The 16,469-nt window shown below is 43.0% G+C and overlaps 1 protein-coding gene across 1 annotated transcript in view; it reads right to left on the reverse strand.

Annotated features, from left to right (window-relative positions):
• Positions 1–2,969: 2,969 nt before the first annotated feature.
• The window catches only part of SMYD2 (SET and MYND domain containing 2), a 37,005-nt gene continuing 23,505 nt past the window's right edge, over positions 2,970–16,469 (reverse strand). Inside the window, exons 5-12 of the mRNA XM_073671959.1 lie at positions 15,194–15,318; positions 13,800–13,867; positions 12,198–12,300; positions 8,966–9,076; positions 6,903–7,023; positions 6,022–6,196; positions 4,076–4,184; positions 2,970–3,808 (exon numbers count right to left, since the gene is read on the reverse strand). Coding sequence (XP_073528060.1) covers positions 3,731–3,808; positions 4,076–4,184; positions 6,022–6,196; positions 6,903–7,023; positions 8,966–9,076; positions 12,198–12,300; positions 13,800–13,867; positions 15,194–15,318 — 890 coding nt within the window. The 3' untranslated portion in view covers positions 2,970–3,730. The remainder of the gene's footprint in view (positions 3,809–4,075; positions 4,185–6,021; positions 6,197–6,902; positions 7,024–8,965; positions 9,077–12,197; positions 12,301–13,799; positions 13,868–15,193; positions 15,319–16,469) is intronic.

Here is a 16,469-nt window from a genome sequence, read left to right on the forward strand (position 1 = left end):
ATGCTCAATGTGGTACACACAAGGACACAGGACAGAGGTTGAGTCAACTTTAATCCATGTTAACTGGCTGCAAGTGTGATTTAGTTATTGCCAACACCTGTTAGGTGCCACAGGTAAGTTACAGGTGCTGTTAATTACACGAATTAGAGAAGCTTCACATGATTTTTCAAAGGGTGCCAATACTTTTGTCCACCCCTTTTTTAGGTTTGGTGTAGAATTATATCCAATTTGGCTTTAGGACAATTCTTTTTGTGTTTTTTCATTGAAGACAAATTAAATGAAGATAATAACACCAAAGAATTTGTGATTGCAATAATTTTCAGGAAGAAACTGAGTATTATCTAACAGAATTGCAGGGGTGCCAATACTTTTGGCCACCACTGTATATTATAAAAAAATTTTTAATTTTTTTTTTGACAGCGTGCCAGAGCTGTTAGCAGCATTATCTGGCGTCCTGCGCTGTCTTTTAAGGCACTGGGAGATCCTCCCCCAGTGCCTGTGGTGACCCCGCGCCCCCTCCTCCCCCGCAGCTGCAGGAGGACGCCGGCGCCAACTGGTTTACCTAGTCATGCATTGCGGCGCCGCGTCATTTGGAGGTGCGCTCGCACATGCGTGGCAGAAACCCGGAAGTTAAAAGTACTCTGCCGGGCCGCGCCACGCTCTCACCTGCCGCAACCAGGGGGTCCAGCACAGGACCTCGGCGGGCCCCGACAGGCTCAGTCCTCTTCTTTTGGCCCCCCCCCCCCGCACACCCTAGAAGCCCACTGACCCCAGCGGTGGCGCAACAGGGCACCACACCAGCCGAGGCAGGGAACCCCCGCTGCCTGGATCGGACTGGTCGGGCCTGGAATCCCACGACGATCATCTTGTCACCCCGCAGGTATGCCTCCTCAGGAACTGTAGGATCCCGTCAAGGACAGGAAACCAACTGATGCGGGAGAGAGGTACCGCTCTTTTATCTGTAGGTTTCCTGTCCTTGAAGGGCGGATCCCCTCTCTCCGTGGTGCCGTCATGGGGGAAGGAGAAAAGGTATCTACCCCCCCGGGGGCTCGTCTCTGGGATTGAGTGAACAGAACCTTTTTACCTTTCTGTTCATCCTGGTAGCAAAGAGGTCTATATCTGGACAACCCCACATCCGTACCATTTGGTTGAAGATCGCTTGATCTAACACCCACTCTCCTTGCCTCAGAGGATTGCGGTTTAAAAATTCTGCTGACGGTCTCTCTTCTGTGAAGAGCCGTTAGCGATAGGAGAGGACTTTCCGCTAGTTGAAACAAACGTTTTGTCACCTCCATTAAAGGTCTGGATCAAGCTGCCCCTAGTGGTTTATGTAGGCCACTGTCATCTGGATTGTCAGAGACCATCCTGACAACAGCCAACAATTGTTTCAGGTTTGAAGAAAAAAAAACAACAACTACCTCTTTATTTGACCAAACCCCCTGGACTACTAACGCTCCCAGATGGGCCCCCAAGGTCTTGCATCAGTGATAACCACCCGTGAGATATTATTCACCCAGGGAACCTTACATAGTTCACCTGGATGAAATAGTGGGTTTCTGAGCAATGTGACACACAGAAAAATCCACAACAGGATTTTCTAATGACTATGGTCATCGGGTACATACGAGGTTATACCCCTAAGACTCTGCAATAAGTCCTGTAACAGCAGAACTGTCAATCACCATGATGTACGTGTACAACATGGTGCATAAAAATACTGCACATTTGGACACCAGCACATGACCTGCTAAGCTTTTCAGAAGATACCGTCTAGGACAATACAAGGCCAACAGATATCTTAATTGTAAGCCGCTTTACCAATCATTGTCCAAGTTTTGGATGGCTGGTAAATAGGGTCACTTCTAATTGTGTAATTACCAGCATTATATTTAATGGTCCGTAAACGTCCGGTGGCCTGAGGGTTAATACAACACGTGATGGACTGGAGGACCCAACCACTAGGCATTGCGTGGTTATAGGGCTGGGCTATAAAACAATCTATTTCGAGTCAAGAGACCCAAGGCCCGGGCTTACATCATAGACCATGAATGTTGGATGTGTAACTCTAACGAGCCACTTGGCCATGGCTACTTGCTAAGCCAGAAACTCCCCTACAGACAACTGTTTCAGGGTGTTTGCCCCTCATCAGTCTGGCTGGTTGAGCAAGACGCCCTAGCTGTCATCCCTGGCCATGTGGCAAGGCTTGCTTAAAGGGGGTTTGGGTCACTGGGACCCACATAGATTGGCAGAAAGGGGCAAACGCTCGACTGCCGCTCCATTCATTCCCTATGGGGCTGATGAGAGCTGTGCAATGATTTTTTTTCCCATCAACTCCATAGAGAAATCTGACTTGTAAATCAGTGTAAAAATTCCCTGTTCTGCTGATCGGCGTGGGTCTCGGTAAATGATAACTTGTTTTCAGTGGACAAGCCCTTCATGTGTCAGACATAGACTTGTAGGGTAGCCACCTCACTTATGCCGAGAGTTTTCCTTCATTCTGGGGGGCAGCTAGTTTGCACTGTTTTGCTCTATGGATCAATGCTTGTAAGACTCCATAATCTTCAACTACCATCTGATTTTGGGTGCCCGTTTGGGTCTTTTGTACATCACATATTTTGGCGCAATTTTTGGGGCATTTTGCGCTACATAGGTCCATCAAGTTCAACCTTTCTCCACTAGTTAAACTTGTGTGACTTTGAGCTAAAAGATGCAAAAAAGATTAAAGACAAAAATTAAGACCAATATTTTTACTTTGTCTTTTTGCACCACAAACAAAGAAAAAAAAAATCAAGCAAAACCAAACCAAACCAAACCAACCCCCCCCCCCGCAAATAATAAATTGGGGCCATGTTTCAAGCTACAATGATTTCTCATTACAATATTATTTGTAGGATGCCCATTGTAAATAGGGGTTTAGCTATATCCAAAGTGATAAACGAGTAAATATAAAAAAAAAGAGAAACACACACTTTCGTTATTTGTATTTTTTTTTTATTTTTATTACTTTGCAGTGTGAAACAGCAATTTCGTAATAAAACTCACAGGCAAACTTTGGTTTCAGGCAACTGCTTGCAGGAAGAAAAAAAAAATAGCATTTTACATTTTTAAAAAGAAATTAGCCAAAATGATAAAAAAAAAATGTATCCAAAGCATAAAACAAAATGCCAATATTATCAAATACAGCATATGATGCAGAAGTGAAATCTAGGTGTATTACAGGGCCGCCATCAAATGAACAGATTGGAGTCTGTGCAGGATGTAAATCGGTCAGAAATCAATACCTCATCTTTTATTTTTTTTAGAAATTCGTGAATTGAGTTAATTTCAAAATTTTATTCAAAGTAAAAAATAGTCAAAAACTTTTTATTCCTGCAAATTTTTTTTTTTTTTTTTGCTACACAGGCATTAGACATGTAGCCCTTTAACATGCTACAAGCCTTACAGAGGCTACACTTTACCATAGGATGAGTGTTCCAAGACTGCCCCCTAGTGAAATCTCGAGGCATGAACAAGCATCGTCCGATTTTAGTTAAGAAGCCCCTGAGTGCTACAGGTGATCGATCGCCAAACATCTTACATGCCAAGACAGGACAGACAATAAATAGATTTCAGGTGTTTCAGCTCCAACACACGGGGTAAAGCAGCACTTTGCTTAGCAGGTCCATCCAGACATACACATGTGCATTCCAACAAACATTTAGGGAGAAGTGCGTTGCATAGATCTCAGACTTCACTGTTCTAGCTCCTTCTTGACTTCTGCTATGTAGTGATGATCAACGCCATGAGCGATCTCCATTATAGCAATGGCCTGGAAGGGAAAGCAAACTTTTTTGGGTCTGGCGATGATAGGGTCTGGCGGCGATAGGGTCTATTTTTTGTAGTGACCCCTGTAGGAATTAACAACTCTTAACTAAAATATAATTAAGAAAAAAAAATAAGTTCTGGTACGCAGAGCCATCCTGACCAGCCGGAGGCCAAATCCTTATTAAGTGTTGGCCTATGGGAATGTTAGCTAAAAGTGTACAATGGAAGCTTTTCCCGTTTATACTGTTAAGTGCATGAAAACTGCAGATACCTTTTTCAGGGCTTTTATACCGGCCGATTTCTTTTCCAGTCCCATATAAAGTCGTCCGAGCTTCAACCACATGGAGGCGACATTCAGAGAGTATGGAGGGTAGTGCTTACTGGAAGACAAAGCCACCACAACATTGAGACCATCTCTAACCAAACCTTTCCCACTGGCATCACCCACAAGTGTCCCCTTGAACCGACCGTCACATTAAATTAGGCACGAAAATACAGGCCAATAAACTTCCACTTTACAGGCCAAGCAGATCTAATAATTCCATTTCAGTTGGAATATACAGCTATTCACAATAAGGCAGCATATGAAGCATCATCTTCTGAAACCTCTCCTTTTTTTTTTTTAAAATATCCCACTAGTGATGAGCGAGTATGTTCTGTTAACCCTTTCGCAGAGTATGCTCAGGCCGAGCTCCGAGTATTTACAGCTGCTCGGTGATATGGTTGAATTGCTCCCGTGTGCATGATTTGCGACTGTTTGACAGCTTTATTACATGGGAGGAATGTGTAAGAAATAGACATTCCTCACATGTAATAAAACTGTCAAACAGTCGCAAATCATGCACACGGATTTAAACATAACACCGAGCAGCTGTAACTACTCGGAGCTCGCCTGAGCATACTTGGCGAAAGGGTTAACAAAACATACTCGCTCATCACTATATACCACTCATCAATGGAGCTGCTTTTTTTTTTTTTTTTTTTACTTTTTCCCTCTCTATACAGCGATTACTTCATTAAATAATTTAATACTGTCATGGATGCAGTTCTACAGAAAAGTTTTTTTTTTTTTAGGCTACGTTCCCATGATGAGCTTTTGAGGTTGCAGATTTTTTGCAAAGTCTTACTGCGTTTTTTTTTCTTTTCATGAATTTTTGCCGCTGGGTTTTTTCCGGTCTCTTTATAATAGCTTTATAACTCTGGCCCCCTGAGGAAGCCTGTATAGGTGAAACTAGTCAGTGGAGCTATGTGTGTGCTTTTTAGTTTCTTTAGTGGAACCTGTAGGAAGGAGAAATTATATAATAAAAAAAAGAGTGCTACGCAGATATATGGACTGCAGCCATGATCTGGATGTGAAAATACATGTATATAGAAAAGCTTAAAAGAATTGTAGCTGGTATAAGAGGGACTCCAATATTAGGAGACCACCCTACACGCTGGAGGAATAAGAGTCCACTATAGTAGTTTTAAATTGTATTGACCACTTTTTATGGAAAAATTAATAAAAGTTATTTTTTATCATATCCCTTAAATAGGGTCCTTTTACCCTTTGGGTATCAGGTTTTCCCTAAAGGGGTGCTAGCACCTTGATGTGTTATTAGCAATATAACACAAGACAGACTCTTGAACCCGTTCCGTATAGTGATGGCACTCTTCATTACGGCGCCAAAAGCCATCTCCAAGATCCAATATATAAGTAGTAGGTGTAATAATAGTAATATTAGCAAATATCTCCAATTAGAAATGTCGTATAGTTTTTCCAGATTCGCTATGTCTCTTTCCTCATGTGCAGGCATTGCAGGACCTTAGGTATCCATGGTTATGACCACTAGCTAACTCACTATATCAGTGGTCGTAGCCATGGATACCCAAGGTCCTGCAAATTGGAAGTATTTGCTATTATTATTATTATTACACCCTACTATATACTGGGATAGGATCATGGAGATGGGAATGCCCCTTTAATGAAGTCAAGCTAGAGTACTAGACACAACCCAGGTGTGGCGCAGTTTCTGAATGTAAACACTATGGGGCCGATTTATTAAAACTCATAGCAACCAATCAGAGCACAGCTTTCATTTTATATCTTGCTCTGGGAGAATGAAAGCTGCGCTGTGATTGGTTGCTATGGAATAAAATAAGGCTCATCTTTCAAACAGTGTTTTTTTTCCTAATAACCAGACATCCATGTTAATTCAGCGATTCAAAATCATTTACCTGTAGGGTTTGATAATTTTTTGACCATATTTCAAGGCTCCATCCCAGTCTTGCAGGTACAGGCAGACTCCCATGGCTTGGTACATCATATGTAAGACGTAAACATTGCTCTCATCAAACACAGCTCCCATCTTCTCCATACTCAGCTCACACATTTCCAGCAGCTCACTAGGAGGTGGCACAGTTAAGGAGAGAAAGGCAATGTTGTAGATTGGCTTCCTTCTACCTACCAGCTGAGCGCGGTACTTGACTGCCTCACAGACAAATAATGGAGCCCAGGCTGAGCATTTGCATCTGCGCTCCATTCAGGACAAGGTTACAGAGTCCCGATCTTGGGAATTGCTGGGGGTTCAGTGGTCCAAACCCTAGTGATAGGCACGTTATTTCCCTATCCTAAGGGCTCGTGCACATGGCCGTTTAAAATCGGACGAGTGCCATCTGTGGTTTTGACAGCACCTGCACCCATGTTATGCTATGGGGCTGTGCAAAAAAAAAATCTAATATCGGTGACATGTTCGATTATCATTCGAGTGTCGGATCAAAATCAGCAATGCTAGTCTATGGGTACATGGAAAACATTGGATCGCACTCTGATGACATCCAAGTGCGGTCCACTTTTCACAGACTGACATAATGTTCAACAATGGAGAAGCTTTTTGTTTCTTCTTCTCCACCTCGGAGAAAAAAATGGATCCCACTCTGATCAAACTCCTATTAGCATAATCGGAAAAATGATTTTCTGGGATGGAGAGAAAATGGTTGTGTGACCCTATTCTAAGGAGACTAACTCTCAGTATGTCCTGAAAGCCTGCTGAGTTTTGTAGGTCGGAGATCCAGTATTTTCTGTTGTCCTAGGACTATATGCTTTTATAAAAGGATATTTTTGTAATGTTTCGCCCTACGGAACTCCTCCACCACATTACGGGCATATCTGATCATGTCACGTATGGTCTGAGGATTCTGGGGGTCATTAAGTTTCCTGAGCTCCATTTTTGACAAATCCTGTAGAGAAAAAGAAATAAAATATTAAATCTCCCTTCCCCTTGTCTTATATTGTTTGGCTCCCTCTCAACAAGACCAGGGCACGTTGTCAGGTTCAGTTGTGGTCTCAGTTTGCCATTAATCGTCCAGTCATATGTGAATATAGCCTTATATAAAGCGTTGAGAAATGGGGCCAATAATCATTATTTCTTGCTGGTAATCAGTTTCTGAGACTTTCTGGAAATACTTCCTCCTCCCTCTAACAAGACAACCCATTTTCGAGTTAAAAGTGCACCTTTTTTGATTTATCATTTTTGCATTCCAAGAGCTATAGTTTTATTTTTGCCCACGTGAGCGCATTTATTAATTTTGTGGGGAGAATTGTATTTTTTTTGTGGCACCCTTTTCAGATACTTATAACTTGTGCGTCCTAAAGCAAGGGAGCGGACGTATGGGGTGAACCCGTATCACAAAGCAGTGATCGGAGCTAGCGCCAAAGCAAAAGAAATTTGAAAAAAATGCATATTTGGTATCACCATGTCTGCAAAAGTCCAAGTAAATATTTAAAAGCAATAATAAAGTTAAAAAAACAAACAAAAAAACAAGACCACTCTCTGCTGCTGGAGTGGTCTTTAAGTTCTGGGTCTCCAAAAATGGTGAGACAAACCACTTTTTTTAATGCTCTTTACAAAAAAAAAAATCTGTTTTTTTTTTTAAACCACTAAAATAATAAACACAAGTTTTGTGTGGCTGTAATCATACTGATCTGAAACACACATACATATATATATATATATATATATATATACATATATATATATATATATATATATATATATATATATATATATATATATATATATATATATATATATATATATATATATATATATATATATATATAAAACCTATGGTGGAATTGTGTTTTGTTTTTATCCCCCCCTCACCATTTAACCTCAGTGAGTTGACGTAGCATTAAACATGGGACAGGGGTCCCAAATGCACTAAACTGTTCTATTCTATTCTATTGTGCGGTGACGCTTCAGCGAAATTATATTTCTAACAAGGATGCAGTCAGACGGCCGTATAAATTGGACAGAGATCGGAACAGTGCACGGACTGGCCGGCGGCTCTCCAAACTAGAGCGTAACAGCTTCATGTATTTCTATGCAGCCGTCGCGCTCGGGTCCGGAGAGTCGCCGGCCAGTCCATGCACTGCGTTCCAATTTATACGGCTGTCTGACTGCGCCCTAAGTGCAGCTCCCTTCGCCTTCACCTCATCGGGATCCGGTTGATTGGCAGGTCTCCCTATGCACAAAAAGTGGTGAGGGCTATAGAGGCAGGACAACTCCCCTTAAATTATTTATTTGGGGTGGGTGTGACAAAAGGAATCTTTTTTTTTTTTTTTTTTTTTGCATAATTCAACTTATGATAAAATGAATATAGAAGCCTTATTATATATGGGTCATTGTGAATGCAGCAATATCTAAATATAGATTTTTTTCTAGAGTGCGCAAAATCGATGGGGTCCCCCCATTAGGTCACGGAGAAAGGTTAGGAGGGTTACATAGAAGCCTAGATTGGGAGTAGAAAAATGCCCATCTGACCCATCTTGTCTGCCCTTCTAGTATCGCCTTTTCCTTCCGTTATTCAGATAGATTTGCATTCACTTACTGTAGATTTTCCAACCATGCTTCTACGACACTTTCAGCATATACTTTCTATACTTTCCTTGACCAGATTTAAACCTTAATCACATGATCAAAAGTTTTACATGTGTCAAGAACGCTCACCATTTTTGTAGCTTGCCATCTGTACAATTGCCAAGTGCACTGAATGCAGATGCCAGAGCTAGGACAGACATCGGAGCATGTGCTCAGCATCTGTCCGTACAATATGGCAATCAGGGTCTGGAGTCACCACCCAATAGAAAGAACCCCGCCTGAGAAAATGCCCCCTCTACCTTCTGCTTGGTGGTGCACTCCTTACAGTCACAGGTGAAAAAATAAGAATCCTTAAGTCGGTCATTTCGATCTTCTGTAGGGTACAGCAAATCGATGTAGCTGGTGAACACCTGGAATTAGAGAAGATAATGAAGAAAGGTTCATAAGGAACGAGCGACATCTCGGAAGGTGGTCCACAGATCAGTCATCCATTTAAACAGTTTATCACCATGGTTTCGGCTTCCGGAACTCCAGCAAATCTGCCACTACCTGCAAAACGGAATATTACATGGCATGCAAACCGGTCACCAAATTTCACCATGCAAACTGCTTATATTGTTTAAAAAACATGGTTTGAACCTGATGAGGCTGGTGTATTTGCTTTGAAAATATGTACAATTGTTTTTGAAAATGTCACTGGCGTTGTAACTGTACTCAATGCTCATTTTAATATCAGGATTAATGAGCCATTGTTATGTGGATTCTCAAAGTAAGTACACCAGTCTCATCAGGTCTAGGAGATGCATTTAATAATGTACTGAAATTGTATTGTGAAATCTGGTAACAAATCTCCATTATAATAGGTTGGCCAGGACATCAGACATTGATGGCCTATCCTCAGGATAGGTCATCAATGTCTGACTGGTGGGAGTGCGACACCTGGCAATCAGTTGTTCCATGTGTCGGCGGCAGCTGGTATGGCGCAGTTACGGAGTTGCACAGCACAGGTACTATTCAAATCAAAAAGGAGTGGATGTGCAGTACCTGGCTGCGGCCACTACTCAGTCGATGGAACTGCGCAGCTTCGTAATTGAGCAGTTCCCGACACCAGGAACAGCTGATCGGCGGAGGTGCCGGGTGTTTCACCCCCACCGATCAGACATTGATGACCTATCCTAAGTATAGGCCATCAATGTTAAAGTCCCGGACAACCCCTTTAAATGAAGGGCCGACTAGGTGACAGATAACATAGCCAAATTTGCTCTTTGTTGGTGGCTAATAGAGTGGGAGGACCCCTTCTAGACAACTCCTGGCGAAGGGTGCACGTTAGCAGATGCATGTTTGCAGCAGAGATTGGGAATCACTGGACATCATGGGAACACGGGGTATTATCAAATTGCAAAAACTGGATTTTGGTGTCACCACACGTCATTTTAAGGAGCAGCATGTAATACTACATTTTTCTGCAGCAACAAGAGAAAAAACAAAAATGGTCACAAACTAAAACCATATGCATTTAAAAGTAATTTTTTATGCGGATATTGGATCTATAACAAAATAGAAGGTAACATCTTTGGAAAAAGCCTGGTGCAGTTACTACTATTGGCCACAAGATGGACCCACAGGACAAGGCAACATTACACTGCAGCAGCGGGTGGGGGCCATTTTCATCACATGTTCATAGTCGTCTTGTAGAGCTTATCGAGATTCCAAACATTAACTGGACTTCCAGGAAGACAGGATCAGGCGGCTGCCAAAGTATAGCCGTCCCATGCCGCCATGTTTATCCGGATAAGCCTGCTGCTACCACGTCCTCATAGCCGGACCCTCCGCTACCCTCTTACACAGAATGGCTACTCTCCAGGAGGCTATACCACGAGGTAGAACTCTGCCCCATATAGGTCAAGGCTTTATATAGCAGCTGGTACTCAAGTGTCCTCAAACTTAAAGAATTTCCCAGGGCTCCCTACAAATACCTCCGGCATAACGTCAGGATATATTTCGGCTATGGAAAGATAAACCCTGCCCCGGCCCGGCAATATACACTACAGTTTGGGGAGGAGGGCGACTGCTACACGTCATTCACATGCAGTGATTCACATGGTGTCTACATTTTGTTTTTTGGATAGGTACGGCCATTAGAGATTACCGCTGCTATAAAGGGGATATTTGGTCTGTACAATGTTTAAGTAGGTGGTCGGCATCACATCCATGATGCCAGGACCCAGGGTTTCCCCGCAGGTCATTGCCCCATCACACTACCTCCACCAGATTGTTTTCATTCTGGGGCAGCCACTTCCCCAAGAAAGTGATGCACCCGCACGTCCATATGGAAAACGTAATTCCTCAGACCAGACCACCTTCTCCCACTTGTCTATGGTCCAGGTCTGATGCTCATGAACCCACTTCTGGCAATGGTCACCTTGTTTCCAGATACATAGCATGCCTCGATGCTCCGACACCTTTGTATCATAGCTCTTCTGTGGGACCAGATGGGTCCAACATCACTGCCTACATGAATCACTGAGCCTTGGGCATCTATGACCCCCATCACAAGTTCACCTGCTGTCCTTCCTTGGACCACTTTGACATATGATGGGGACCCCTCCCTTAAAAACCCACCACATGCTGTGACCCCTCAATACAAGACCTACCTTATGCTGTGAACCACCGCACAAGAGCCACCATATACCAGGAACACTCCACAATACCCACCTTATATATTGGGAGCATTGCACAAAACCAGCCACATGCTGGGACCCCCTCCCCATATGACCGATTGCATGCCGGAACCCCTCATAATGCATGCAGTTTACCCCCTAAAAAAAAATATTGTATAATGCCGAAGACCCTACTAGACCAGCCACATGCTGGGACCCCCTCCCCATATGACCGATCGCATGCCGGAACCCCTCATAATGCATGCAGTTTAGCCCCTAAAAAAACTATTGTATAATGCCGAAGACCCTACTAGACCAGCCACATGCTGGGACCCCTCCCTCATTCACAACATGATCAATCACATGCCGGAACCCCCCATAAGACCCAATGTATGCAGTTAACCCCCTAAAAAACCCTACAGTAGAGCGGTGAACACCCTACTAGATTGGCCACATGCTGAGAACCCCCTATCAACAACATGATCCATCGCATGCTGGAACCCCCTTCCCGCCACAAGATCCACTTCCTGCTGGGACCACCTCCCTGGAAACACCCACAAGACCTAAAGGTTTGGGGATGCTCTGACCCAGTTGTCCAGAAATTATAATTTGGCCCTTGTCGATCTTCAAGAACCCATCACTTCCCCATTTTACCGGATTCTAACACATCAGCATCTTCAAATTAATGTTAAATTTCTTTAATCCAGATCAATGGGACCTGACAGCTACCAGATCATCAGACATTAATCATAGTAGGATTTTACTTTTTTTTTGTATCGGATTATTAGAATTGCACCATTGCCTATAAGGGTGGCGGTGGTTTGGTAATGAAGCGTCTACTAAACGGATGAGAAATAATAAAGCGTCTCACCTCGTCTCCAGCACTAATCTCCTGCACGGCCCGGATCTCGGCCACGGTGCCCTTGTAGGTCACGATCACGTTGGGGCAGCAGCTGTGATTCATTAATGCAACGCTGCAAAAAAAAAAAAAAAAGAAGAAAATGTTGTATTAGAAGAAGGGTTAAATTACAATATTAAAGCCTAGATTTTTCTTATTTTCGCTGTGAATGAAGCAGAGACCTGATACAACCCAGAATCAGGAAAATAAATATGCCGACATCCAAGAATTATTCCAGCAGTTGAGAGCTCATCCGTCCACCTCGGCATTTCCCCCCCACCAGACATTTCTTGCCTTTAACCTTGAATGGCATCTGTCTGTGTGAACTCATTCCTATACCAATGCAATGTTCTAGTAACTAGTGATGAGCGAGTATGTTCTGTTAACCCTTTCCACGAGCATGCTCGGGCGAACACCGAGTATCTTCAGCGTGCTCGGTTGTTCTGTTTCAGTCTCTCTGTGTCCATGATTTGCAACTGTTTGACAGCTTTAATACATGTGAGGAATGCCTAAGAAACAAGCATTCCTCACATGTATTAAAGCTGTCAAACAGTCGCAAATCATGCACATGAAGCATGCTCACTCATCACCAATAGTAATGTATTCTAGTTCCCTGCAGCGCGACCACAGGAGAAACAAAGTATTACACAGTGCCTATTTATATCAATGTGTAATAATACAGGACAGGACAGGTCCTCCAGTAGAGAGACGCTCTTCATAACCAGTCACTACTTTAGCCAAGAGGGGAGGATCCCAAACAGATGACCCCCGTCTATTAAAAGGGGGTTATCCTGGACTTATTAGTTCTCCACGTAACAAAGTCGCTAACTACCTGCCTGATCTGCCCGGTGCCGATCTCTATGGACCTCCCGTAGATAGAGCAGAGTCTTCTCTTCTGCTGATAGGGGGTCTTTGCCGATGTCAGGTTGATAGACCGCCTGCTCCCCGCGGGGAGGTGGTCGTCAATCAGCATGACGTCCAGTCAACAGAGAAGGAAGGGCGCTGATCTGTTGACAAGTGATGAATTGAAGCAGCAGAAATCGACCCCGTGCAGAACAGGCGGTAGTTATATTTTTGTGCATGAGCCTAAGAGCCAAGTCCTTTAAATCAGAGTTCCCTAATACAATGGTGACAATCTACTTAAGGGGCTAGTTAATAATTTTTTATTTCTATAGCGCCAACATATTCCACAGCACTTTACATTTTAGAGGGGACTTGTACAGACCATAAAAGACCTATAACAATAATCACATAAATCAACAGATACCAGGAGGAGCGAGGACCCTGCTGCTCGCAAGCTACAATCTATGAGACTAGTTCATGTGGGAGAGGCCTATGAGGCTGCAGAATTCAGAAAATAAACCCCCAGCCAGTCCTAGGACCGTGACACCAGCCCAAGGCCCCCTTTACGCATTTCCGGTATGTATGACGTCAGTTTTCACGTACACACACACACACACACACACACACATTATAATCCTATGGGGCTGCACATGTTTGACCAGGGGTGCCCAAACTTTTACATGCAAGGTGGTCATTTCCATGTGCTGTATAATTGACATGAGAATCTCATACTCAGGGAATATCGCTGATCCTAGGTGAGACAGCTCCTCGTCTTCAATGGTGAAGCCATTGCAGTTAACCTACAAGAAGAAGAAAGGAATTAGAAGGGATCCATGCTCTCCATAATGCTCGTTATCTTAATATTTCCTAAAACATCTTTACACCGATCTCCTTAGAAATCACCTCCCTCTACAAATAAAGTTTTTTTCTTTTTCATTTTTAAAACATGGCTGCTCTGTCCTCCAAAACTGCACCACACCTGTCCACAGGTCATATATGGTATTGCAGTCTAGTCTCATTCACTTTAATGGGACAGAGTTGCAGGACCAAATACAGGACAGGCGCTTTTTTTTTCCCTAATCCCTTACAAGAAGGTTTATATAAAGGGACATTGGTGATGTACAGGAAGTCCCAGCACTCATAGTACTGGAGAAAACGTGTAAGTTTCTATTCGTCCCATTGATTTTAACGGAGAGATGTCCACGTAGTTATTCAATTCCCCAACACCAAGACTTAGTTCCTCCATGATTGTGACCCTTTTGATAAATCCAATCCGGTCAGAAAATTTTCCTAATAATCCAAGTTCTGATGTGTAGAAAATATCTAGCAAAACTTTTCTGGATACTAGATTACAGGCCCATCCTTAGGCAAAATCGGCAGGTATCCAACCAACCAAAAAGCCGCCACCGGTCAGTGCCACAAAGGGGCAGCACCATCACAGGGCAATAGCCCTGCCAGTCCATGTAGATCATGAAGCCGCTCCTCAGTCATCCGGGAAGCCGCAGCTTCTGCACACCACCAGTCAGGTGACAGCCAACCCCCTCACTACAAATTAAAGGGCCAGAACAGGAGAAGCAGCCGATGCCGACAGGTAGGGACGGCTGTCACCGCCATCATCATTATGTGGCAAACTGACCATGTGAATGTCCCCTTAGGAAACATATCCTATTGCCCGCCTAGTATACAAAAGTATGTGAACCCATAATCTGTGTGTTATTTCAGAAAATCTATGCCCATTATCTGACTGAGCATCTTATTGTTAACGTCCTCCCCTCCAGTCATATCCAAAGCTGCGTACACACTTTTTTTCTGTATGATGCCAAGAGAAGCACTCCTAATAATTTGGCCACATCTCCACAATACAATGTATTGAAGTTTTTGTTTTTTTTATGCTACAATTAGTACATTTTCTAAAAAAAAAAAAAAAAAAAAATGCAATACAACAGGACATTCTCAGTACAGACACTGAACCAGCAGGAGGTGGCACAGAAACGAGAGCTCATTCAGTTTTAAAATTTTGCAGAAAGCAACTGGAAATTTGGACTGCAGCTCTGGAAGTGACTAGAGTGTCTGTATAAGAGAAGTATTTGCAAACAGTAGGAGCAAAGTGAATAGGGAGCAATTACCTGTGCAAAGAGGACCTCAAGTGCGGCATTGTCAGCATAGGGCAGATTCTTGGAGTAGAAATGATGCAAGGCAGCTATATCCGTCTCAATAAGTTCTTTCTTTTCATTGTCTAGCTTGTCCAGGTCTAAAAAAATAAATAAATATTGTATGAGATTAATATTAAATATAAAATCTCCTAAAAAAATATCTTGCTAAAAAGAGCCTTGGTGTTCTAGTACGTAGACAGGGGATCCCAGCAATCACCACTTAGCGTTTGGGGACATGATCGGTTCCCTTTAAGTATTAACCTACAGACATAGGGTTAATCTGCAGGTTAGCAGGTAAGCTGTGAGAACCAACAGCCCGACTACCGGGAGGAAATAAACTTTAATCCTCAGGCTTTCAGTCATAGGGGGGGGCGACCGGCGCAGCTTCAGTCACTGCTCAGTACATAGCGAGCAGCGGCTTAAACAGCACCCCGGCACTGACTGACAGCCAGCTCTGTACAAATACACTACGAGCTGTCAGTCAGTGCCGGGATGTGGTGAAAGCTGCCGCTCACTATGTACTGAGCGGTGACTTAAGTCATGCCTCCATGACTGAAAGCTGGCAGTTTTCTGCGGCTTCGCCTCCATGACTGAAAGCCGGCGGTGGGGCTCTCAGTCCAGCGGCCACACGACTTTGGATTAGGATTTTTGCCCATAATGAGTTTTAGATGAGTTTTTAACACTGTATATTCTCACTGTGTCAAAAATGCAGCGTCTTACAGTTCCAACAAAGTGGATGGGATTTATAGAACTCTCGTGCAAATGATTATTTAAAAAAAAACACCGGGTAAGCTGACCTGCGGTACGGGTTTCAAATCCGCAACCTGTTAATTTCTCTTGCAAATACGCTGTGTTAGGAGTGGGTTTTCCACATAGAATTGCATTAGAAATGGAAAATCCGCAGGTAAAAAAAAAAATGCATTTAGTCCATACGTGAAGTTTTGTCCAAGCCAAATACATAGAAGTATCAAAAACAGCTTTATTTAAAATATCAAATACCAAAAAGATAAACTGCAGCGCCAAAAACACAAGTAACACATTAAAATGCAATAAAAAAAAAAATTAACCCAATTTATATAATAGGAGCAGAAAATCTGCAACAGCAAAAACGCACTAAATACTCTTCGTGTTAATGTAGTCCTAACCTGCAGATTAACCCCGTATCTGTAGGATAATAGCATTTTGTGACATTAACAAGCGACCAGAATGTTCAAGGGAACTGGTCAAGAAATACTTGGTCCGATCATTA

Source organism: Phyllobates terribilis, unplaced genomic scaffold (genome assembly GCF_046119375.1).
Source record: "Phyllobates terribilis strain yellow unplaced genomic scaffold, ASM4611937v1 Scaffold_3__8_contigs__length_932513732, whole genome shotgun sequence".
Taxonomy (NCBI): Eukaryota; Metazoa; Chordata; class Amphibia; order Anura; family Dendrobatidae; genus Phyllobates; species Phyllobates terribilis.